The sequence below is a fragment of the Gasterosteus aculeatus genome, chromosome 10 (assembly GCF_964276395.1).
Source record: "Gasterosteus aculeatus chromosome 10, fGasAcu3.hap1.1, whole genome shotgun sequence".
In the NCBI taxonomy this organism is placed as follows: domain Eukaryota; kingdom Metazoa; phylum Chordata; class Actinopteri; order Perciformes; family Gasterosteidae; genus Gasterosteus; species Gasterosteus aculeatus.
The window spans coordinates 3,732,644-3,752,700 of NC_135697.1; the positions used below are offsets into that span (position 1 = coordinate 3,732,644).

The 20,057-nt window shown below is 42.9% G+C and overlaps 1 protein-coding gene across 4 annotated transcripts; it reads right to left on the reverse strand.

Annotated features, from left to right (window-relative positions):
• Positions 1–1,498: 1,498 nt before the first annotated feature.
• Positions 1,499–19,299, reverse strand: sfpq (splicing factor proline/glutamine-rich). Of its 4 annotated transcripts, none has more exons than XM_078080755.1 (12): positions 18,398–19,299; positions 17,633–17,821; positions 17,145–17,446; positions 16,940–17,035; positions 16,441–16,637; positions 16,253–16,337; positions 15,992–16,103; positions 15,849–15,894; positions 15,420–15,526; positions 1,970–2,017; positions 1,711–1,787; positions 1,499–1,621 (listed from the first exon to the last, which is right to left on the reverse strand). In XM_078080755.1, the coding sequence occupies exons 1-10, from the start codon at positions 19,076–19,078 to the stop codon at positions 1,991–1,993; spliced, it is 1,842 nt and encodes a 613-aa protein (XP_077936881.1). In that variant the 5' UTR covers positions 19,079–19,299; the 3' UTR covers positions 1,499–1,621; positions 1,711–1,787; positions 1,970–1,990. The 4 variants fall into 4 exon arrangements, with proteins under 4 accessions (XP_077936881.1, XP_040044489.1, XP_040044491.1 ...); XM_040188555.2 differs by having other exon boundaries at positions 1,970–12,545; positions 17,633–17,824; XM_040188557.2 differs by having other exon boundaries at positions 1,970–12,545; positions 18,398–19,275.
• Positions 19,300–20,057: the final 758 nt, after the last annotated feature.

Here is a 20,057-nt window from a genome sequence, read left to right on the forward strand (position 1 = left end):
CTCACCTGAGAAGAGCCCTGCTGCTCCGCCTGCGTGGCCCCACGGCTGTAGCTACCAGGGAGGGCAGCCTCACGGGGGTCCTGCCTCCTCCTGCTGAGGGCGGAGGGTGCACGGAGCTGGGGAGCGCGTAGGTCTCAACCAGAGCTCGGCCCTTCTGGACGGCCCTCCGATGCCACCTTCCACTGGTGTCCAAACCCCGGCCCGGCGCGGCCGCTGGGTGCACAGCTCCAATGGTGCCACTCATTGGTCCCTGACTTTGTCCCACAGCTGTGGAGAAGTTCCCTGAAAATGTGCTCTGACAGTTAAACTAGAAACTGGTTTTATTCTGCCACACAAAGGCGAGACGATCGCTAGACAGAGCGAGCAAAGTGGACTCCGGCTAAGATCTCGATGTGTGTCTGCAGGACATGTGGGGGGGTCGGACGGTTAGGGGATTATACGGCTGTGGGCAGCTGACGGCATCAATGATGCATGGCCATTAATCATGCAGGGCTGGAGATGGTCCGGTGGACACCACCTACTTTGCTGCTTCCCGTCCCTCCTGCCCCCCCCCAGGTCAGCTTACAGCCAGGGGCAGCAGGTGGTCAACACGCAGATGGGAACAATGAACCAAAGCTATTCAAATATTATAGATTTTTAAAGCTGCAGAGGAAAACGGTGACTTTTCTGTGCCTCCCAGTTTTAGTTGGATACTGCACATAATGAATTGTGCAGATTATAATATATATTATAACAGAAAAAGTTTTTTGTGCTTAGTCTCAGCGTCACCGCGCTTTACTTTCCAATTTCAGGACCCCGTTGTCACTTCCATACTCATAGTATCATTGGAAGTGTTTGTATTGTAAAATGTTTACATACTACTTTAGATAGTCTGAGAAAGTTTTACACTTCATATTATGAAATAAGCCTTTATTTTGATCAGTGAGATTTGAAACTTAATTGGACTTTTATTCCAACTATATACCTTTAAAATTCTAATTGCTTGAAGATTTAACATGAGGGAAAATTCAATTTGCAATTTTGAATGAAGCAGAATTCTAGCATATTATCTTGAGTAACCAATGAGGGCGTTGTCCTTTGACGACCCCTGAGATAGGTAGCCAGTATTCATAAATATACCACTTAGTGACATGTTTCTAGCTGCTAGAGGCACAGAGAGCAGCTGAGGTCAGACGACACCAAACTGGCCCCCATCGGGCCTCCTTCAGTTGGGTCCTCCGTATCGCCTTCCTGCCTCCAGGGACGGACCTCCAGGGTTGACAGCCAAAACCCATGAGTGTGACCCAGCAGCAGAAACATTGCACCGCCCCCCTTAATTGTAGCTGGACTGGTTTCAGAGCGGAAGCAGTGAAGTCTTCTCAGGAGTGTATAAAGAGCAGCAGTAGGTCTAGAGCAAACTAACTGTCTTGGATTGACTCGCCACCATTACAAACTCAATGTAATAAAGTACTCAGTTATTTAGATAATCGCCCACACAGAAAAATACAAACAAAAGAGGTCAGTTCAATGTATCATTTATTATTCCTCAAAACAGAACAGCGCATCGCTCCTCTGGACCGCGAGCTGCTCGTCCTACTGCTGGACGCCTCCTGGTACCGCGTCATTTCCACAACCTGCAGCTCTGCAAGGGAGGAAAACAACCATTGGAGATTAAACCGAAATATTTAGAAATTTCACACAAGTGTGGATAATAAACTGACGGGAACTAACATGGAGGTCATTCGTGGCAACAGGCAGTGCAGTTGAGTCTCCTGCAGCTCTGGCATTTTTAATCGCTTTCATTTCACCTGGAAACAAAAGAAAAACTGCTTATTGTAACAAACTTAACGGTGGAATTGTATTGTGGGCGGCGAAGACGACCGAATGAAATTCCAAAAACTAAATCTGTAGTTCTTGACCATCGTGGGACAGCGAGGCTACAGGCGCCAAGCTGAGCCTGCGCGTCAAAGTCTGACCCCTGGCTTCTTACCCGGTTCAGCGCAGACGGTTCTCAGCCTCCTTCGGCGGCCCGAGGCTCCTGTGGCGAGAGACAATCAATGAGAGTCGGGCAGAGAACTGGTCAGCAGGTTTCTACCGGTACTGTTCGGTTTGTTGTATTTAATATTTTAAGAGAGCAAGGCGTGTTTGGGTGTGTGAGAGAGATTGTGTGTGCGCGTGTAGTGACTGAGTATTAAAATAAAAAAGAAACATGTGTTAGCAGGAAATCTAGGTCATGGTGTTATGCCAACATGCATTACAATGTAAATGTGAGAAGTACAAACATGTTTTATGGTGTCGTGTTGAAGATGCTGGTTTTTGGAGGCGTCTCGGCATCCGGTGAGTAGGCTGTTTGAGACGGGACAAACTCGTGACAATGTTCGGATCATTTGCAAACCTCGGGGACGGTAATTCTGTTACAAAGCCATGTGAAGCTGGACTTTGTATCGACACATCAAGGGTGTTGCTGCAAAAAATGAAGTGCCCACACAGAGCTCGGAGCGGCACCACGAAGCTCGTGGAGAAGCGGACCTGGTCATTTCCCGTGGAAGTCGTGCAGACCTTTAGGCATTGCCCTTTTTTAGACGAGGCCATCTAGAGGCCGAAAGGGTTGTTCTGGCATCACACTCAAGAGGCGGGACATAAGAGAATATCCCTGTGGTCAATCGGGACCATGGAAATAGAGAATGGATCACAGTGCAGACGGATGCTTCTAGATACGCCTGGTTCCCTCTGCATAGAGGAGAACCGTCACGGTGGCTCGCGGCTGCAAGGTCATGTCCACGCACGAGGTGAAGCAGAGGAAAGAGCCACAGTGGTGATGTGCTTTCACCATGACTGGCCATTCAGGTTCAAACAGAAAGACTAAATATGGAGCAGCGAGAGGTACTGAGAGGAGAGAGGAAAGGAGAGCGGTCGAGTCCGGCACACGAGAACTACACGCGTCACCTCCACCTTCCTTTCCCAAGGATCTGGAGCAACCAGCACCTGAGAAGGTCAATACAATCCTGCCGTTTCCTACCAAGCACAGGATGTAGAGCGAGAGTTTACAAAGTCTGTAGTTTATTGTGGTGCTTTATGCAAAAAGGAAACATCACAGTACTCTAGAAGGAGCGTTAAAATTGTGATGGATAAGCTACACAGGTGGAAATTACTCCACTGCAAAACACAAACTTCATACAAGGAGCGCTGCCAACTTTTTAAATATAGATTGAAATAGAGTTGCACAGGAACTACCACCATCCCAATGACCCAGGCTAAGCATAGCTGCTGTATACCCTGAACCACAGTGAGACGTTTTATGCCGTTGCATCTGTTAAACAGTTACAGTGCGCCGTCCACGTGAAGGCCTTTTATTGTGAAAAGTAAGAAAAGAAGCAGTGGATCTGGTCTCTGCTGTCTTTGGAAAAGTCTTATTGTAAGTTTCTTTGGAAAAAAAAAAGTCAGCAAAATGGCATGTAATGTCTATGTTGGGATCAGCATCTGGGCCTTTTCGCCCTGTAACATGCCCATCCTACAGTTTTCCTGACAGAAAAAGCTAAATATTTAAAAAGACCGGTCACGCAGACTCCTTGTTCCTGACTGCGTAAAGAGTAAGTTTACACAAGTGAAGAAACTCTTTAATCATGACTTGAACATTTTCAAGTTACTTTCAAGCAGAAAGATCGACTAAATGCATTTATGGAGGCAAACGTTTAATGGATATTGAAAAAGGTACCCTTTGAAAGCTCAAGATGTACTAAATCTAAATATATATTTTTTTAAATGCAAGAAAAAAACTCACATTTTCAGATAATACTTGGAAATAATTTGCTGTGTGTAGTAATATTAGTTGTTCAGCAAGTGTTCCTTTTAATACATGGGACTTTAGGGGATTCTCAGAAGAATTAATAAAATACAAACTAAGTTGCAAAGGCTGTGATCCAAGCAAACGGCAGAGGAATACAAAAACAGAATGTCAGACATGGGACTCACGTTTTCTTCAATCGCCCCCAGACCAACCAGAGCAAGGTGACCCTTAAGCTGCAAAGACGGCCCGACCCAGAACCACAACAAAGTCATGTTTAGTTTTCACAGAGTGAGACCACAGATGGAGCCGTCACCAGGGCTGATGCACAAGTGAAAACTTTTACCATTTTAAATATTTGATTTGACTATAGTTGAAAGAGCCACATTAGGACTACTGCCCTTTAACATTAAATGAATGAGGAACAAAGATCAGCATGAAGTACTGTTTTTAAAAGATAAGCTACTGGATGTAGTTAAAATGATAACAAAGTGGTATTAAAAGGTTTCCCCCCCCCCAAACAGCACAAAGAGTATTAAAGCTATTTAGAGGCATAAACACAAAAGTATAAAAGAAAAAAATGTCACAGCGTTTGAGTGGAAAATGCCATCCATGAGTTTTTGTTTTTTACTTTCCGGTTATAGTTGCACACCACCTGCTTGTACCAAAGCTCAGCATCATGTCATTGAGGTAATTGTATTTTTTGCTCTAGTGTTCACAAAAGGACAGCAGCACTGCATCCAACCACACTACTCAAACTGCAGCGTTGGATCAGTGACTCAGCCGAAACCAAATTACTAAAACCACACACACACACACACACACACACACACTGCACAGGCTACGACGCGTCACCATGTTCCGCACACAGAGGTTTGAAGGACTGGATTCTGCACTGTGATGCCATTCATTGCAAGTGTGATGCCAGAAGCCCTGTGGAGCGTCACTACAGAGCAGTGGCGCGGTGCGAGAGGACAGAAGCGTTAAGTCATGGGAGAACAACTGTGCATCTTGTATAATAAAACATGGATGGACACTTACCTTGCTCGTTTCTGCGGCTCTGTGTAAGCATACCTCTCTGGCTGCAGTGCAAACAAGTCCGGGCTTTACTGTCCACTGACTTCTGCAGAACTACCCATCGCCAATGTAACCCAACTGCAGAGAAGAGCCTCTATAGTGGACTGGGGCAGCTCGTCTTTGACAAGCTGGCTGACAGCAGCTAACGCACCCTCTCATTTACCCAAAGGACATGAAACACAGACACACACACACACACGGGCACGGCACGCCATCCTCTCTGCCACTGGTCAGGGCACATGGGACTCCCCGCCTGAGGAATGGGAGGTCCGTCCGGTCTACTACTGAAGCTTTCATGGGTGAGGATGGAGAGTCTTTTCTTTAGGCATGATGCCATTAACATTTTGGTGTTAGTTATGACCTCTGACACCAGGTCAACAATAGGGAACAACGCAGACCCAAACTGACTTAACAATGAAGTTCTCGTGTGTCAAATGTCATGTCAAAGCTTTGATGTAACCCAGTGATGCCTTCAGTGTGTTGGTTAGAAAAGTGACATCACTGTTCTGGACATCTAACAGATTTAATGTGTATTCTTGCACGTGTTTGACTGCTGTTCAATTCGCCTCCAAGAAAGGTAAATAAAACGTCTTAAACAACGTTTACGCACAATGCCATGAAATGTGCTGTAACCTGGTTTCAAACTTCTTATCTAATTACCGTGTTTGTTTCTGACAAGGATTGGGTTGCCAGTTTAACTCCAATAACATCAAAATGTATTGGCAATAAGGGAAATCACTGTCTTGAACCTCTTTAAAAAAAACTGCTGAATCATTTGAAGTGAGCTACCATATTACTCATAACAGGTTTTTACATAACCTTTGTCAAATCTTAAGTTACCTTCTTCACTTAAACAAGAAAGTTGAAAATGCCTTGGCAATATCTAGATATCCTGAAGGAAGACATTGTTTAAAATGTAACTGATGGCCATTGGGGAAATGTAATGTAGAAACTGTAGTTGTGTTAAAATGTACTTGCAGACTTGCAAAAATGTCAATGTGTAAGGTTTGATTTCCATCTTAGAAGGAACCCCAGTCCTGCGCAAGGCAAAATGGCAACTTCACGAGATACATAGATATAATCTACAGAGCCACCTCCTGTCATCCAAGGATTGTAAAAAGGAGAAATGCCTTTTGGTCCACAGTGAGTGAGTTTCATTAATATAGGCGAAGAAGCTACAGACTTTGAATTTCTTGGTTTGGAACGTTCCTTCTTAGTCCAACACCTTTAAAGAGGGCCAAACCTGTTAAAGAAAAACAAATTGTACACAACAGACATAACAGTACAAGTTTTAAACGTCGGTCACGTCGATGAGCAAAGGCACTATTTTGCACGATGTTCAGAGAAGAACATCCGTTGGACGAGCAAAGAACTCCATACTGCACACAAAAGCACAGGGCGGATTTAAGATGAGTATTAAAACATTCAATTTCTTACCCCTTAATATCAGAGTGCATTACCAATGGTAATTTGTCATATGCCAAGTGACAATTCCAAAGGTAACATTTCAATCAGGAAATAAAGTTAAAACGTCTACAAAAAAAAAAATCACTAAATGAGCTTTGTCGTCGAGTTTCTCTCCTTTGTAAATCTTCATATAGTGAGAAAAGTCTACAAGGAATAAAGCACTAAGAGCATAAGCCTCGCAAATCGGTCTTTAAATCTTTAATTTTATCTATTTAGGATTCCGGTTAATTTTATGATTTGATATAGAAAATTGGTCATCTAGAAAATAAATCTAGCGATCAAAAAAATCCAACCTGGAACAACTCACTCCTGAACTTGGTACGCTAAATAAAAAAATTAAAAAAGCTTGCTTAGGACCAAAAAAATCAGTATTTGTTCAGCCGTTGTAAACTGGTTGCAGAAAATGGATGCAAAGAGAAGCGACAAGTTGGTCGCTAGTTGACGGCTAAATTGTGTAAACGTGACGTACTCTTATTTCTACGGCACCGCAGGAACAAAAGTCAGGGCTCAAGACCAATGGGGTCCCGTGGACAGCAGAAGATGTCCCTGAAAAGGCTTCATTGGAACAACAAATGTTTGAAGAGCATTTAGCAGATGATTAATGAAGCTAATAGTTAACGGATAAATGTGCAGCCTCAATTCAGTAAAATCAGTATTGAGTAAGAATCCGTCAAATTTGGCTTGATAGGCCGAAAATCTAGAATTGGCAAACAAAAAAGATCTGCATAACTGATTTAGCCAACTCAGACCAAAGCAGTGCTGTAGCACCAACGGGTCCTTTCACTGCCACTACAGAATAATGCAACTACAGCATGGAGCCATAAATATCGGAAGCAGATGTAGGCATTCGCTGTTGCCAACCGCTTAAAGAAAAGTAAATACCTTGGTAAGCAAAAGTAAGTTGGCAGAAGGATATTTAGCTGAGGCTACATTGCTCATGGACAATTAGGTCCCTTTCACAATGGAGAGTATCCAACACATAACCAACTGGAAAAGCTGAGAATCCATTGAGTTGCAGTTTAGTTACGTTCTTGTCTCAAACAATGGTTCATATTAAATTTTATCTACAGGGTTAGAACATTTTTCATGAGGATTGCCACTAAGCTTAAATCACCATCATTCCTGAGTCCACGCTAAACAGCCAAATTGCTCCACAGTCCACAATCCTTAAAGCTGGTCAAACCTGTTAAAGAAAACAATGTACATAACAAACACACGTATTATTACAGATGAACACGCCATGACATCCAATTCTATTACCAGTACGTGGAGTCCTTTTTCGTGGCCATTGCAGGTGTTTGTCAGGGTTCTCGGCTGCCACATGGAGGTGGATATGTTTTACAACAAAGCAAAAACGCCATGGACAAAATGTATTTCAAATAGTGTAGCGTATTATTGTTCTATGGGAGAAATGGAAGCCCGGCTGCCCTGAAAAGCATTTATGAGTTTCATTTGATGGAGAGAAAAAAAAGGGCATAAATTTGTAGCAATACTCAAAGACAAAGGATTGACACAATGTAACATTTTGCATTGTTACTATTGCACCCGGACAGGTTTGCTAAAAGGATACTGTGAATTGTTTGTTTGTATGTGGGATGATAAATATTCTCAGGAACGTTAAAGCCCCCTGAACACCAGCTTTTCAGCATTGAATAACAAATGGGAACTGTTGCTTCACTTTGAAGTTCAGGCCAAAATGGAGGTTGAAAGTCACAAGCAACGTTAGGACTGTTTAATGTTTGTAACCATCTTCACTGATCAATGTGTTTTGCATCTATGCACATTATATATTGTATTTCCACAATGTCCACTTAGTGATCATTGAATTGCGGCTTTTGGGGGTAACACAGTGGGGAAGAAGCAAAGATATGTATTTAAACGCATTTAGTTCATAACTTTAAAAAAGGAGCCAAAATAATTTAGCATTACATATTTTGTTATTGTGCAGGTACATTATCACTCTGCACATTAGGAACGTTAAGTTTCTTGATGTCTAGCCTAACGTGTTTGAGAAAATATAGCCAAAGAGCAATAAACAAGTGGCGCCACTTTTTTTTTTTTTAACTCACCTAAGAAAGTTAAGCATGCTACAAACCGTATCATAAGTGGTGCTGCTGCAAGGACACCTTTTTTCCAACTACATATAAATACACACCAGCCCACAGACTGTCCATGGAGCTAATGCCAGGGAAAGAATTAAAATGTGTGCCAACCACAGAAATAAAATAGGAGTAGAACGGACATTCAACTGCTTTGCAGTGCAAAAAGTGCCGTTTGTCATGGCGACAACACACGTCATTAGTGCCCTTTTGTTACGGCCCGTGGCTCAGGCCCCACGCTGCTGCCAGCCACCGGCCACGAATAGCTTGAAATTGTGGAGGAATTTATTTCAAAGTTCGACCACTTAATTGGTATAAAAGAAGCCACTACCCTGCTACGTGGATTTGACTGGGAATGTCCGTTCCACTACTATTTCTCTGGCTTCATCTTCAGTCTCCATGAAATAAAACAGCAAAAAGCAGTCAAGTGAAACGATTGTTTAAAAGTTAAATGAAATGGGCTAAATCTACTGAGTTGAAATTAATACAAGAATACTTACACTCACTTTTAGGGCCAATCCCATCTTCTACCACACAACTCTGAGAATAGTTTGCAGATGCAAACCAGTGTCCATTTGACTCCAAAGTGGGGTCAAAAAGTCTCAGAAGATCTCACATGATTCAAGTGGAAGCGACCGCATGGGGCAGCGTGGTAAAAATGTGCATTTCAAGTGCACAGGTCAATAACTCGGACTTTACTTTAACCTGCAGGCCTCAGGGTTCGGTTATCACCTGTGACCCAAATGTCAACCAAAGGGGTATCCTGCCACCAAAGGTCAAAACAGATTTAGTGATTCTAATGACTATTGACCAATTATGCCTTTGGTGTTTGCTGCTTTCAAGGCACAGATCTAAATAGGTAAGAAATTCAGTGTTTGGCCACACATGACTTCTATGCAACTAAAGCACACATGTCTCCTGAAAAGCAGAAAAGAGTGTGGGTCAACGGGGTCCTGTTGAATGCACCCTAATTAATGGTACGACCCAGTGGGGTCTGAGTCCGAAGCTTGATGTGAGGAAGATAAAAGCACGGAGTCGCCCGGCTGTATGCGAGCAACACCGGAAAGCTCGTCCATTAGCTAGAAAGAGGACTTCTACCACAGCCATGTGGGTTTATCCATCCGGCCACATCACTCGCTATTAGAAGTCAGTGTAAAACCGAATAAAGTTGTCAAACCAATAAAAAATCTCTAGAATGACGAAAAATGGAATTCACAAAAGGGAGGATGTGAAAGGTCATGATGTGTTGGTCAAAAAAGAAAAAAAAGATGCAGCAGAGTGATCCCACTGTGGTACGAGCCTCATCGATGCAGTTTCTCTCTAGGACAAACTGGATTTCTGGTCTTCTCAGAGGTCCAGCACAACAAATGTTTTGTCACAGCGTTCCTTTCACATATTCATACTGTGTTACCTGGCTCATGATAACCTGATATCATGCGCTGTAAAAATCCTGGATGCATAAAAGGTCTTGATTTTCAAAAATAGTTGGTCACACTGATGTTTTGGGGCGAAATATGTATGAGTTATCATCCATTGAATGAACACATTTGTTACGTGTAATCTCTAGTTTATAGTGGTTATGACTATAAAATTGACCACATGAATGTTCAACTGAGCCCTTTGCCAGAGATTTAACACGCAGTTTTCCTCTTGCTGACAAATAATGCAACTGGACTATAGGGGTGCACCAATCCGACTTTTTCAGTCCCGATTCCGATCCCTGGGCTTTGTGGATCTGTCGATACCCGATACCGATCAGATACTATTGTTGAATTAATAATAAACTGTATACCTTCTGTCACAGACCGAGTACTGAGTATGACATGCACTTTATTCAAAGGAATGTACCACTGGTCAAGTATATCCTTAATTGCAGCCGAAATGGTATCGCTGGTGTGTGAACCATGAAAGTTTTTAGCTTGAAGCATTGCACCATGTGGTGTACAGCTCGAGTCCAACCAGTGTACCGTTAAACTCAAAAGCGACATTGGACACAGCAGAGCTCCATATATCTGTAGTAAAGCTCATAGCCTTTATATCTTTAATCCCTTTCGAGACGTGTTCGCAAACTATGTACAGTTCTGGCAGTGCGGTCTCGGAAAAATACTTGCGTGATGGAAGAGAGCTCTAAGTACCTCGGCTCTAAGTGTTCCAGTAGGCGACGGAAGCCCTCATCTTCAACAACTGACATTGGTTGAGCATCTAAAACAATGAATTCGACAACTTTCTGTGTAATCGCCGAAGCTTTAAAGCTTTCCTTCGGAAACTTTCTTTGAAATGCATCCTTCAAAGTTTGCTGGGCTGTATTGTCCGCTCCTTTTTTTTTTGCTGAGCTGCAGGAATTCAGTGTGCTCCTTAGCATGATGTTGTGCTTGAGTAAATTGGTAGTATTGTACCTTGCATTGATACCACCTCCCCTCGAAACCTTTAGTTTGCAAACATTTCAGCTGACGAACTATTTTACGCTTGCCACGCCAACTATTTTCACACAGCCGACTCTCTGGCTCGCTCCATGTAGCTTTTAGCATGCGCGACGCACTTGAAGCTGACGAATGACGTAGGTCAGGAGAAAAAACGAAAACGTGGATCGGCCCGTGGATCGGTTCATTTTTCCGATCCTCGATCCAGCTATTTTGTCAATATCGCGGCCGATATCCGATCCTAATATCGGATCGGTGCACCCCTACTTGAGTATGGTCATAATAAAAACTCCTTTGCATTAACTTAAGGTAAAAGGGGTTTAAACTGTATAGGACTACGTTTACATGCAGGTGTGGAAAGGCTCATCTGTCCGAGGAGGAAACTGACATTATGTCCCCCAATCTGTGCATATGCGCCACAAACAATACAAACGGCGGACTAGCTCCATTGTAAGTTGACTTCACCAGGCCGAGCAGGCGCGAGAAGCATGTTAAAATAAGAGTATCAAATGTGTATTCGAAGAAATCAGCTAGTATGGCTTTATTAAGTGTAAAAAGTTAAAGTACTACAACTCATTAAATTCAGAGATGCTACGGGGATGGGCAATTTTGCCATTTTATCTTTGACTGCATGTAAACGTAGTCAACCTCCAAACACACAGCCAGGACACATTGGGAGTCATTAAGCATGTCTTATTAGTAGAATGTGTCCACACACACACACACACGCTTCTTAAAGGATCTATGCATTGTATTTCTGCTTTTCCGGAAAAAGACTAAAAGCAGTTACAAAAAGCTAATTAATTAAAGTTGGTCAACAGCTCTGTACAACACGTGTGCCTAATTCATTTTCGGTGCGAGGTTGCATGGCGGACGGCGATACGGCCGACAGGGGCGTGTGAACGGTACGACAGACGGGATATTTCCAACGAAATAGCTAGTTGTGTTGAGAATTAATGGCATCACCTGGATGCGGACCTAGCAGAAGCTAAATATCGCAGTCCACTTAAGCACAGCCTTTCTCACAGATTAATAAACTGATTGGAGAGAGCAAAGACGGGGCCTTTAAGAAAGGGTTCTACACGTCGCAGAACAAAGTAAGTAAGGATCGCGGCAGAGGTAACACATAGACCCTTTAAGAACTACTGTGTCCGCATTTCTTTCAAATAGCCAAACGTTGGTATTTTGTTGCCTTTACTGCACGTCTCAATCTTTGGAATGAAGGCTAACGTTTGCCCTGATACAACCAATGTCTCTTTATTATAATACATGCTTACTCCAGACGTATGGCACAAAACACAGCCATAGAAGGTAGAGAGAATTGTTACAGTTATCAGTTCACGGCGACTCACAGAGCATAATACATCTAGAAAAGAAAATTATACATGGATCAGAAACCACTAAAGATCACACGAGGGTGTCCCATCTTTCCAAACTACTGACAATACAAAATAAAAAAGGGAAATATTCATAAAATGAGTAAATTGTCAGGCTAAAATGCAGCAAATAACAATTTAAACTTAAATACAAGAAATGAGTCTCAACAGGTTTGTTGTGGAGAATTTATACAAAATAGTGCTGCTGGGAGCATCAAAAAGGGCAGCAATTTTAAAAGCGCGGTTTCTTAGCAGGTCCATCAAACTCCTCGCGGACCCTGCCGAACCCGGGGTTACCAGGACCCATCCCCCTAGGACCGCCCTGGGCAAAGCGCTCGTTGCGCTGTTGGGGGGGAATCAATTTGCCAGGCAGGCAGATAGGACGGGAGGGGGTACGGTACAGGTTCAGTGCACAAGCACAGTTCATGTCCATGTGGAAATGTTTAAAGGGAAAAAAAAGAAGAAAAAAAAAAAAAGGTAGGGCAATAGAGGTGTTTTGTTTTATATTGTGAAATTTACAACACAACCAGCAGGAGACACATCCGGAGAAACCGTTCGTTCCAATATGAAGATCCACAGGTGCCACAGGTTACATACGGAAAAGGAAGAGAGGGTAATGCTTTCGTTAGTCAGTGCCTACCTAGTTGGGTGTCTCTAGTGCATGCCAAGACTAGCCTCACTTCTACTTACATCATCTGGCAGCTTTCAAATGATGCACAAACGGATCTCTTAAAGATCATTCTGTATAGCAACAGACCCAACCTCTGAATGGAGGTATTTATAATAAGACTATAGAAATGCTTAAGAGACTAAACTTTGTGACGTCTTTTCTGTATGAATTAGGAACTTTTTTTTCTTTGTTTTTACACAAATGCTGTGACTAAATAGTGAGTAGAGTTCAAAACATTTTCTTGGGAGGCAATGATGGTGTTGCTCTACTGTCACAGTGCCCCTTTGGCACTGCATAGAAAATGTGGACTATACTCGACTATGGGTCCCAAATGGGACAATAATCAGTTCCAGCTATACATGTGTAGAATATATTGGCACAGTATGATGTCAACATTGCACAACATTCAGCATAACCATTTCTCCAAAATGTACATTTTATGCCAATCCGGACGTGCTGTGAAACTAGAAGAGCGTGATAGAAAGTGAATGTCTCAAAAAACAAAAAACTCAAACGAGGCGGCTTGCGTTCCAACACGAGACTATAGTGGTAGAATAATATGATAACATACAAATTAATCTTAGAATATAAAATTATTCTGAATATATCTTCCATAGTCAGAGTGCCAAATAATGTTGGTCAACACATTGAGACTAATATTGCACTACGCTATATTTTAGAAAAAGTTGTGCTTACTTTTAATGCCTCAATTAAATAAAAAATTTCTAGAAATTTGAGTTCAATTCAATGATTCTTACAGCATAGGGTAGCAATATTTTTACTAGCAAGACATTACAGATAATGTTCCAGCAGCCCTGATTCAAATTATCAATAATTATTATATTGATTCCATATCTTAAAAACTATCAAACATGATAGCAAACATGAATTGAACGTTTTTTGTACCAATTGCCTTTTCTGTGGTTTATTTTGGGGGGGATCATGAATACAATTGGCAGAAGGTTGCTCCTAACAAAGATCTGGTGTTGGTCAGTCATTCAGAATGACTGCTGCAATAAAAAAAAGTAACTGAATCAAGATCAAACAAGTGAAGCTCGACAAACTGAATTATTTTCACCAAAAAAAAACTAGCATCATTTTATTGATTTAAGTATACTAATAGTATTAGAACGTTAGTAGTTTCTGGTATCTCTACTTCACCCAGCATATTTTTTTCTTAGGATAGGTTTTGTTTATCACTTATCAAGTAATATGGGCATCACAAATTGTAGCACTTGTAATGGCTCTCATCTATAGAAACTTGTAGAGACTCTTATTTGATGAAATTGCACTTTGTATCCTGTCCTTTTGAGTTTGTATCTTATGGTTGAAATGCACTTATTGTAAGTCGCTTTGGATAAAAGCGTCAGATGACATGTAATCACAGTATTCAGTGAACGCGTTGTCAGATCTTTCGGCCCTAATCGACACCAATACGCTCAGTCCTTCATAACCTGAGCATTACATTTAGATATGACTTGCACACACCACGGATTGTGAAAATGATGCATTGCCACCACCAACAACAGTCAACAAAACTGACCTAAAAATATTTTCATCTCAGAAAACAATGCAAATTAAAAATTGTTATTTTCATAGCAAGACTATAGAATTAGCGCTATTTTTTTAAGCATGAATAAAGTTTGTCAAAAGATACAAAAGAGAACCTCACCACTTTAAGTACAAAACCTGGTCAAGCAAGTGGAAGCAAATGTTGCAACGCAAATTCAAATGTTGTATATAGAAGTTCAACGATTGGTTCAAAAATATTCTGGAAATTCTTTTCACCTACAATGTTAACACATGTTTACCGGTCAGCTGTAATCCGGAGACCAATGTGACATTGGAACTAAAACTCTGCAGAGGCAGATGATAGCCCAGTGTTCAACATCATCATCCTCCTCCCAGCCCGCGCCCGTCCATTAATCCAGCTGCATTATATCATTCTGAATACTGTTTCCAAGATTGAATGCTTTATACCGTCAGCCTGCACTCGAGGCATTATAACTGCTCAGTAATAGAAGCAAAACTTGTTGCGGGGTTAATGGAAGATTGACTAAAACCACTACTTCAGATCTTAAACTGGATTGTAGAAGAGTTGTCATGACGGAGGATACATCAAACTCAGATTTTTTTAAAAAGCTAGGTAAACTAGGAGAACATTAATGGGGAGGGAAAAAAATCTGTCCAAGAAACTGTCCACTACGCAAACAGTGTGATACGAGTAAGCAGAGCCACTTACGTCAGTCTACAGCAGTCAGATCATTTTCTTAAGTTTTAGTGCAGGTTGACTGTCTTGGGAAGATAAAGCGTAGCTCAGGAGGCGTGGCTTACCATTAAGAGAAACGCCACCAGCCAGACATGTCTGTATCATTCAACAACCAGCAAGCCGCCCGAAGACAGCAGGGCGCACCAATTATTCATCATTGCTTATCATGCGGGGCCAGCTGGCCTTTGCTTAAAAAGATCAACAGTGAGTCTCTCCAACAGGAAAGTTGGACACAAACCACGTTACTACTGGGCAATACAAAAAGTGGGATACGTTACCATTTCGTTGCCCATAAGGCCTCCTGCGGCTGGTCCCATTCCCTTCTGACCCTCAAAACCCAGTCCGCCCATGGGGAACTTCTGGTTGGCTCCACCAAAGGGCATATCTGACAGAAACATCAGTCAAATACATGTACTGCACTCAAAATCCACTTGTTAGAACAACCCCCTTGCACAGCCTGTTAAGATATAGAACCGTGATGGGCTGACTCAAGGTATCCATCTGGTTTCAGTGAGAACAGGGTGGATCGAATACATGCTATATCCTAAAAAAATTCACAACCGTTCTGAAATTGTTTGAGTTTAACAAGGTTGGACGTTGAGGCTTGTGGTGCTGTTGAACAGAATTGTCTTATAAACATTGGGCCATCTTAATGTCTGTGGGTTCTTAATAAGCAACATCAATGAAATAACTGAAAAACAACTTACCGATGCCCAAAGCGCCACCGGGATTCATTCTCATCTCTCGGTCCCTCTGCAATAACAAAATGACCATGACAATAAATTAATTATTGAACCGTACAAATATTCATGCAATATCATCTTGTATTCTGAGCTTAAGGTGAACTCACATCCATGTAGTTTCCCATCCTGTAGTTCTCTTCACGCTGGCGGCGCATCTGCTCCTCCATGTCCCTCTTGCGAATCATCTCCTCTTCTCGTCGCCGGCGCTCTTCCTCTTGTCTGTTTACAAACAAAAAAACATGAGTGATCGAAGTTTTGCATTGATAAACACCTGTTTCACTTTCAAGAGAGCAACTGTTAAGCGATGTTCAGATTACCAACATTCTCTTTGATTGACAACCAAAAAGAATTCCGCTGATCATAAATACCTAATCTGCATCTCCTTTCTCTTCTGCATCTCCTGACTGTGCACCTCCTCCATGCGTCGCAGTTCCTCTTGTCTCCTCAGCAGATCTGAAAAGCCGCCAATGCATTTAATTGTGGGCCGGTGGGGAACATAAATAACAAAAAAAGTGATAGATTTCTGTAAATACAGCAACAATACAACTAAACTTGCCTTGTCGGAGTAGGTTGGCCTGGTGCTCGTGGAACGCGTCCTCCATCTCGCTCTCCAGCTTCTCGCGGGCTTCGCGCATGTTCTTCTCCACTTGCTGTCTCTGCTGCTTTTCCATGTCATCCAGGGACTTCCAGCGCTTGGAGTACTCGTATTCGAAAGTGCCAGGACGAGCAAAGCGAGGCGGTTCCTCGCGCTCTCTGTTGAAACGATAGATTGTGTGTTCTTTCAGAATCGACTGGGATAGTTAATGGGAATTGATGTTAACGGCCAATATGTTTGTCCATTAAACTGTTTATTCCCAGTGTAGCATCCTTTCTCTCAATCACTTTGATTTACTCAGGTTTTGCCACCCCACACCAACCAAACAGCTGCAATCATTGAATCTAACCCCGCACTCCCATCTGCTGCTCACAAAACAAAGACCTGTATAGAATTTGCATAATAGCTAAACATATTACCAAAGAAAGAAAGTGGCTGAGATTATCTTTAATTTGCTTACGCTTGATATCTGGGGTTCTTCTGTGCGAGCTTTTCTGGAAGTCCATCTTCGTCATCAAACTGCTCCAGGGGCTCGACAACAACTGGTCGGGGTGACCTAGAAAGGGAGGAACAATCAAATGCTGCTTCTAGCACATTTTATGGAGTTTTATTGTCTCATTGATGCACCCCCGTACAAAACGTCCTGTAACTATTTCTAAACTTACGTGGTGAGCAGGAAGACACCCTCGTTGCACCGATCCAGGGCTTTTCTGGCTGCAGGTTTGGATGCAAACTCCACGATGCCTCTGCCCGTGGAGCGGCCACGATCGTCTACAATGACGATGGATCTCTCGACCATTCCAAACTGAGCAAACGCTTCTTCCAGGAGCTCGTTGGACACAAAGGGTGACAGATTCTTCACAGACAGCGCAGCGGAGTGCGTGGCAAACCGGACCCGCAGGGGTCGGCTTTTCATTGGTGTGTCGTCCAACTCTGCTTTTGCAATCTCTGCAAGTGCACGGGACTCCTAAGACAAACCAAATGTAACGTTAGTCCTCAAGATCTCATTATTGACCAAAAAACAGTTTTGCTTACACAACCCACAAAATTGACTTCTCTTACATGGTTTATTAAGGAAATATCAAAATGTGGACCGGCTTCTTGTACCAGTACTTTATGAAACTGGGGTAAAATTAAGGAGGTGGTGTCTTACCAGTCGGATGAAACCAAAGCCTTTGCTCTTGTTGATGAAGACCTCGCTGGGTTCTCCATATTTGGCGAAAAGCTTCTTGAAATCCTCCTCGGTGATGTCGTTGGGCAGGTTTCCGATGAACAGACGACACCGCTGGGTGTAAGTCTTCTCGCCGGGTTTCAGAAGCATGGAGAGCGTCGCCTTGAACGCCTGCTGGCGGATTAAACGATGAAACGTTAAAACTCTACACGGCTACATTCAAGTTCAAATTGAATGCGGGAAAGACACTGCATAACGGGATTAACAAGACAGGAAGCTTAAATGTAATTATTTCTTTGTTCGCGTGGGTGCTCAGTCACGTAACAGCCTGTCGTCCTCCACCCATCCCCCATTCGATGAACTATGAATAAAATACGCTAGGCCTGTATTTTCGAACGTCAATTCCTTAAAGAGGAAGGCCCGTGAGAATGTATTTACAAAAATAATTTCACTGAACATATTTGTTTTACCAGTTAGCATTTTGAATTCATGTGACCGTATGGATTTTTAGACAAGATGGCGGATCACTAAAGTGAAAAAAATAGTAGGTGCGTGATTTCTGTCCCGGCTTACACCGGCACAGGCGGCGTTCAAGGGGAGAGCTGAAAGCCATTAAGAACGTTAACTCCGCCCGCTCGGGACGCATAGTGTTTGCTAAGCGAACGTGTTGCTATTTATGAATAAGCTAACGCTAGCTAACAACAGCGCAACTTGACGTTAGCTATTCACGACAGAATATAAACCAACCTTATCCTGGCTCCCATCTGACGCCGGTGTTTCATTCTTTGTGGTGATCTTATCTGGCTCCTGTCTAGGCCTCATTGGTGATGGCCCCATTCGCTGTCCGTGATAAGGGTTTCCCCTCACTCCCTGGTGTGGCCCAGTCTTCTGGCCTTGGTGAGGGCCTGGCTTTGGGCCTTGTTGGGGAACCGACTTGGGGCTTGGTTGTGGAGGCGGCTTCTGCCCGTTAGTATTTCCTACCGGGGATTTCAGCGGAAGGTTCTGCTCCTTAATCGGCTGGTTAGGTGGGGGGGAGGCCACGGTGGCTTTTGGAGGGGGAGACTGGATCTTTGGTTGAGGCGTAGGGGTTGTCGGTTTCGGCTGCGGCTGTTCTGGGACAGTTGTCGGTTTCTCCTGCTGTTGCTGCATCGGGCCTTTCATGGTGAGAGCCGGACCAGGACTTGGTGGAGGGATAAGCGACTGGTTAGGTTGTGGCTTCTGGGGAGTCTGTGGTCCTTGATTAAGCGGTCTGTTGAAGTTGTTGTTCTGTCCCCTTCGAATTTGGTTCTGATTGTGGAAAGGATGGCTCCTGAAATTGGGGTTTCCCATTAGACCACCCCGCATCGGCCCGCCGGGCCCAATGCCCCCTCTGCGTTGCTGGAAATTATTCATTCCGAGGCCACCGCGATTATTGTTGAATCGAGACATTGATCCTTTTATAGGCAAAAAATACAATTAAAATGCTATGAAATGCTGCTGCGCAACAACGGTCTTGTCCCGGTGATGGCAGGTTGAGCTCTTCAAAATGGCGACTAACGCTTGTGTCTGAAAGAGTCTTTCTTCCTCCGGTAAAGTCAGCTCCGCCCCGACGCGCCGATTGGTCAGCTGCTCAGAGGGAGGAGTCACTAGGGCCGTTCAGTCTTTTGAAGGGTCCTGTGTGTTGTTTTCTAAAAACACTCAGCTCACAATCAGATAAACTTGTTGGCAAAAACATAATATGGGTGTACATTTTATTTCAGTGCATACACATTATTGATCCCAACCTGTTTTTAATAACAAAAAAACTACATAATGAAGTTTTCGTCTGTATTAAGACATGTTATTGTGCAAGTTTATTTACACTGCTCTCTTTCACCTGTATCTCAACAGTAATTCAGCTAAATACAGCATTTTTCATTAAGCATTCAAATTAATTTTGAACAGTTCATTGGAAATGTGATAATTCTTAGTAGTAGATAGTAGATCCAAGATGGCGCCGTTGATGGCCGCCTCGGTGCTTCCGTGCGCTTCGTTTTCCGCCAAGACAAATTCCTTGTATGTTTGACATATTTTGGCCAATAAATGTTTCCTGATTCCTGATTCCTGATTCTTCCACAATGCCTCTTATTTTTTTTCAAACCTCATTGTTCATTGAGGACAAAACGCCTCGCAGTAATCATTGTCCATCATTACACCGTGTCAAACTCGTACTCAATTGGAGATCCAATGGTGGCTGGCCAAAAAATATGTAAAAAAAAGATTACACCAGCCGCCACTGTGTAGATCTTTCACTAATCTGAGTTTAGATTTACCATTTTATCTCTTCAACCTTTGCTAACATTTCGTATACACGTTGATTTATGTAGCTGCATTAATATGCTAATTGCATGCAGACCGTAAGCCAGTCTTTGAAGGTAAGATTATACGT

Excerpts from the sequence above, each read along its gene's own strand:
- sfpq (XM_040188555.2), bottom strand. The coding sequence starts at position 19,078 with ATGTCTCGATTCAACAATAATCGCGGTGGCCTCGGAATGAATAATTTC. Across the intron at positions 17,825-18,397 it reads CAGATGGGAGCCAGGATAAG|CAGGCGTTCAAGGCGACGCT; the intron begins GTTGGTTTATAT and ends TTAATCCGCCAG. Across the intron at positions 17,447-17,632 it reads GCTTTGGTTTCATCCGACTG|GAGTCCCGTGCACTTGCAGA; the intron begins GTAAGACACCAC and ends GGTTTGTCTTAG.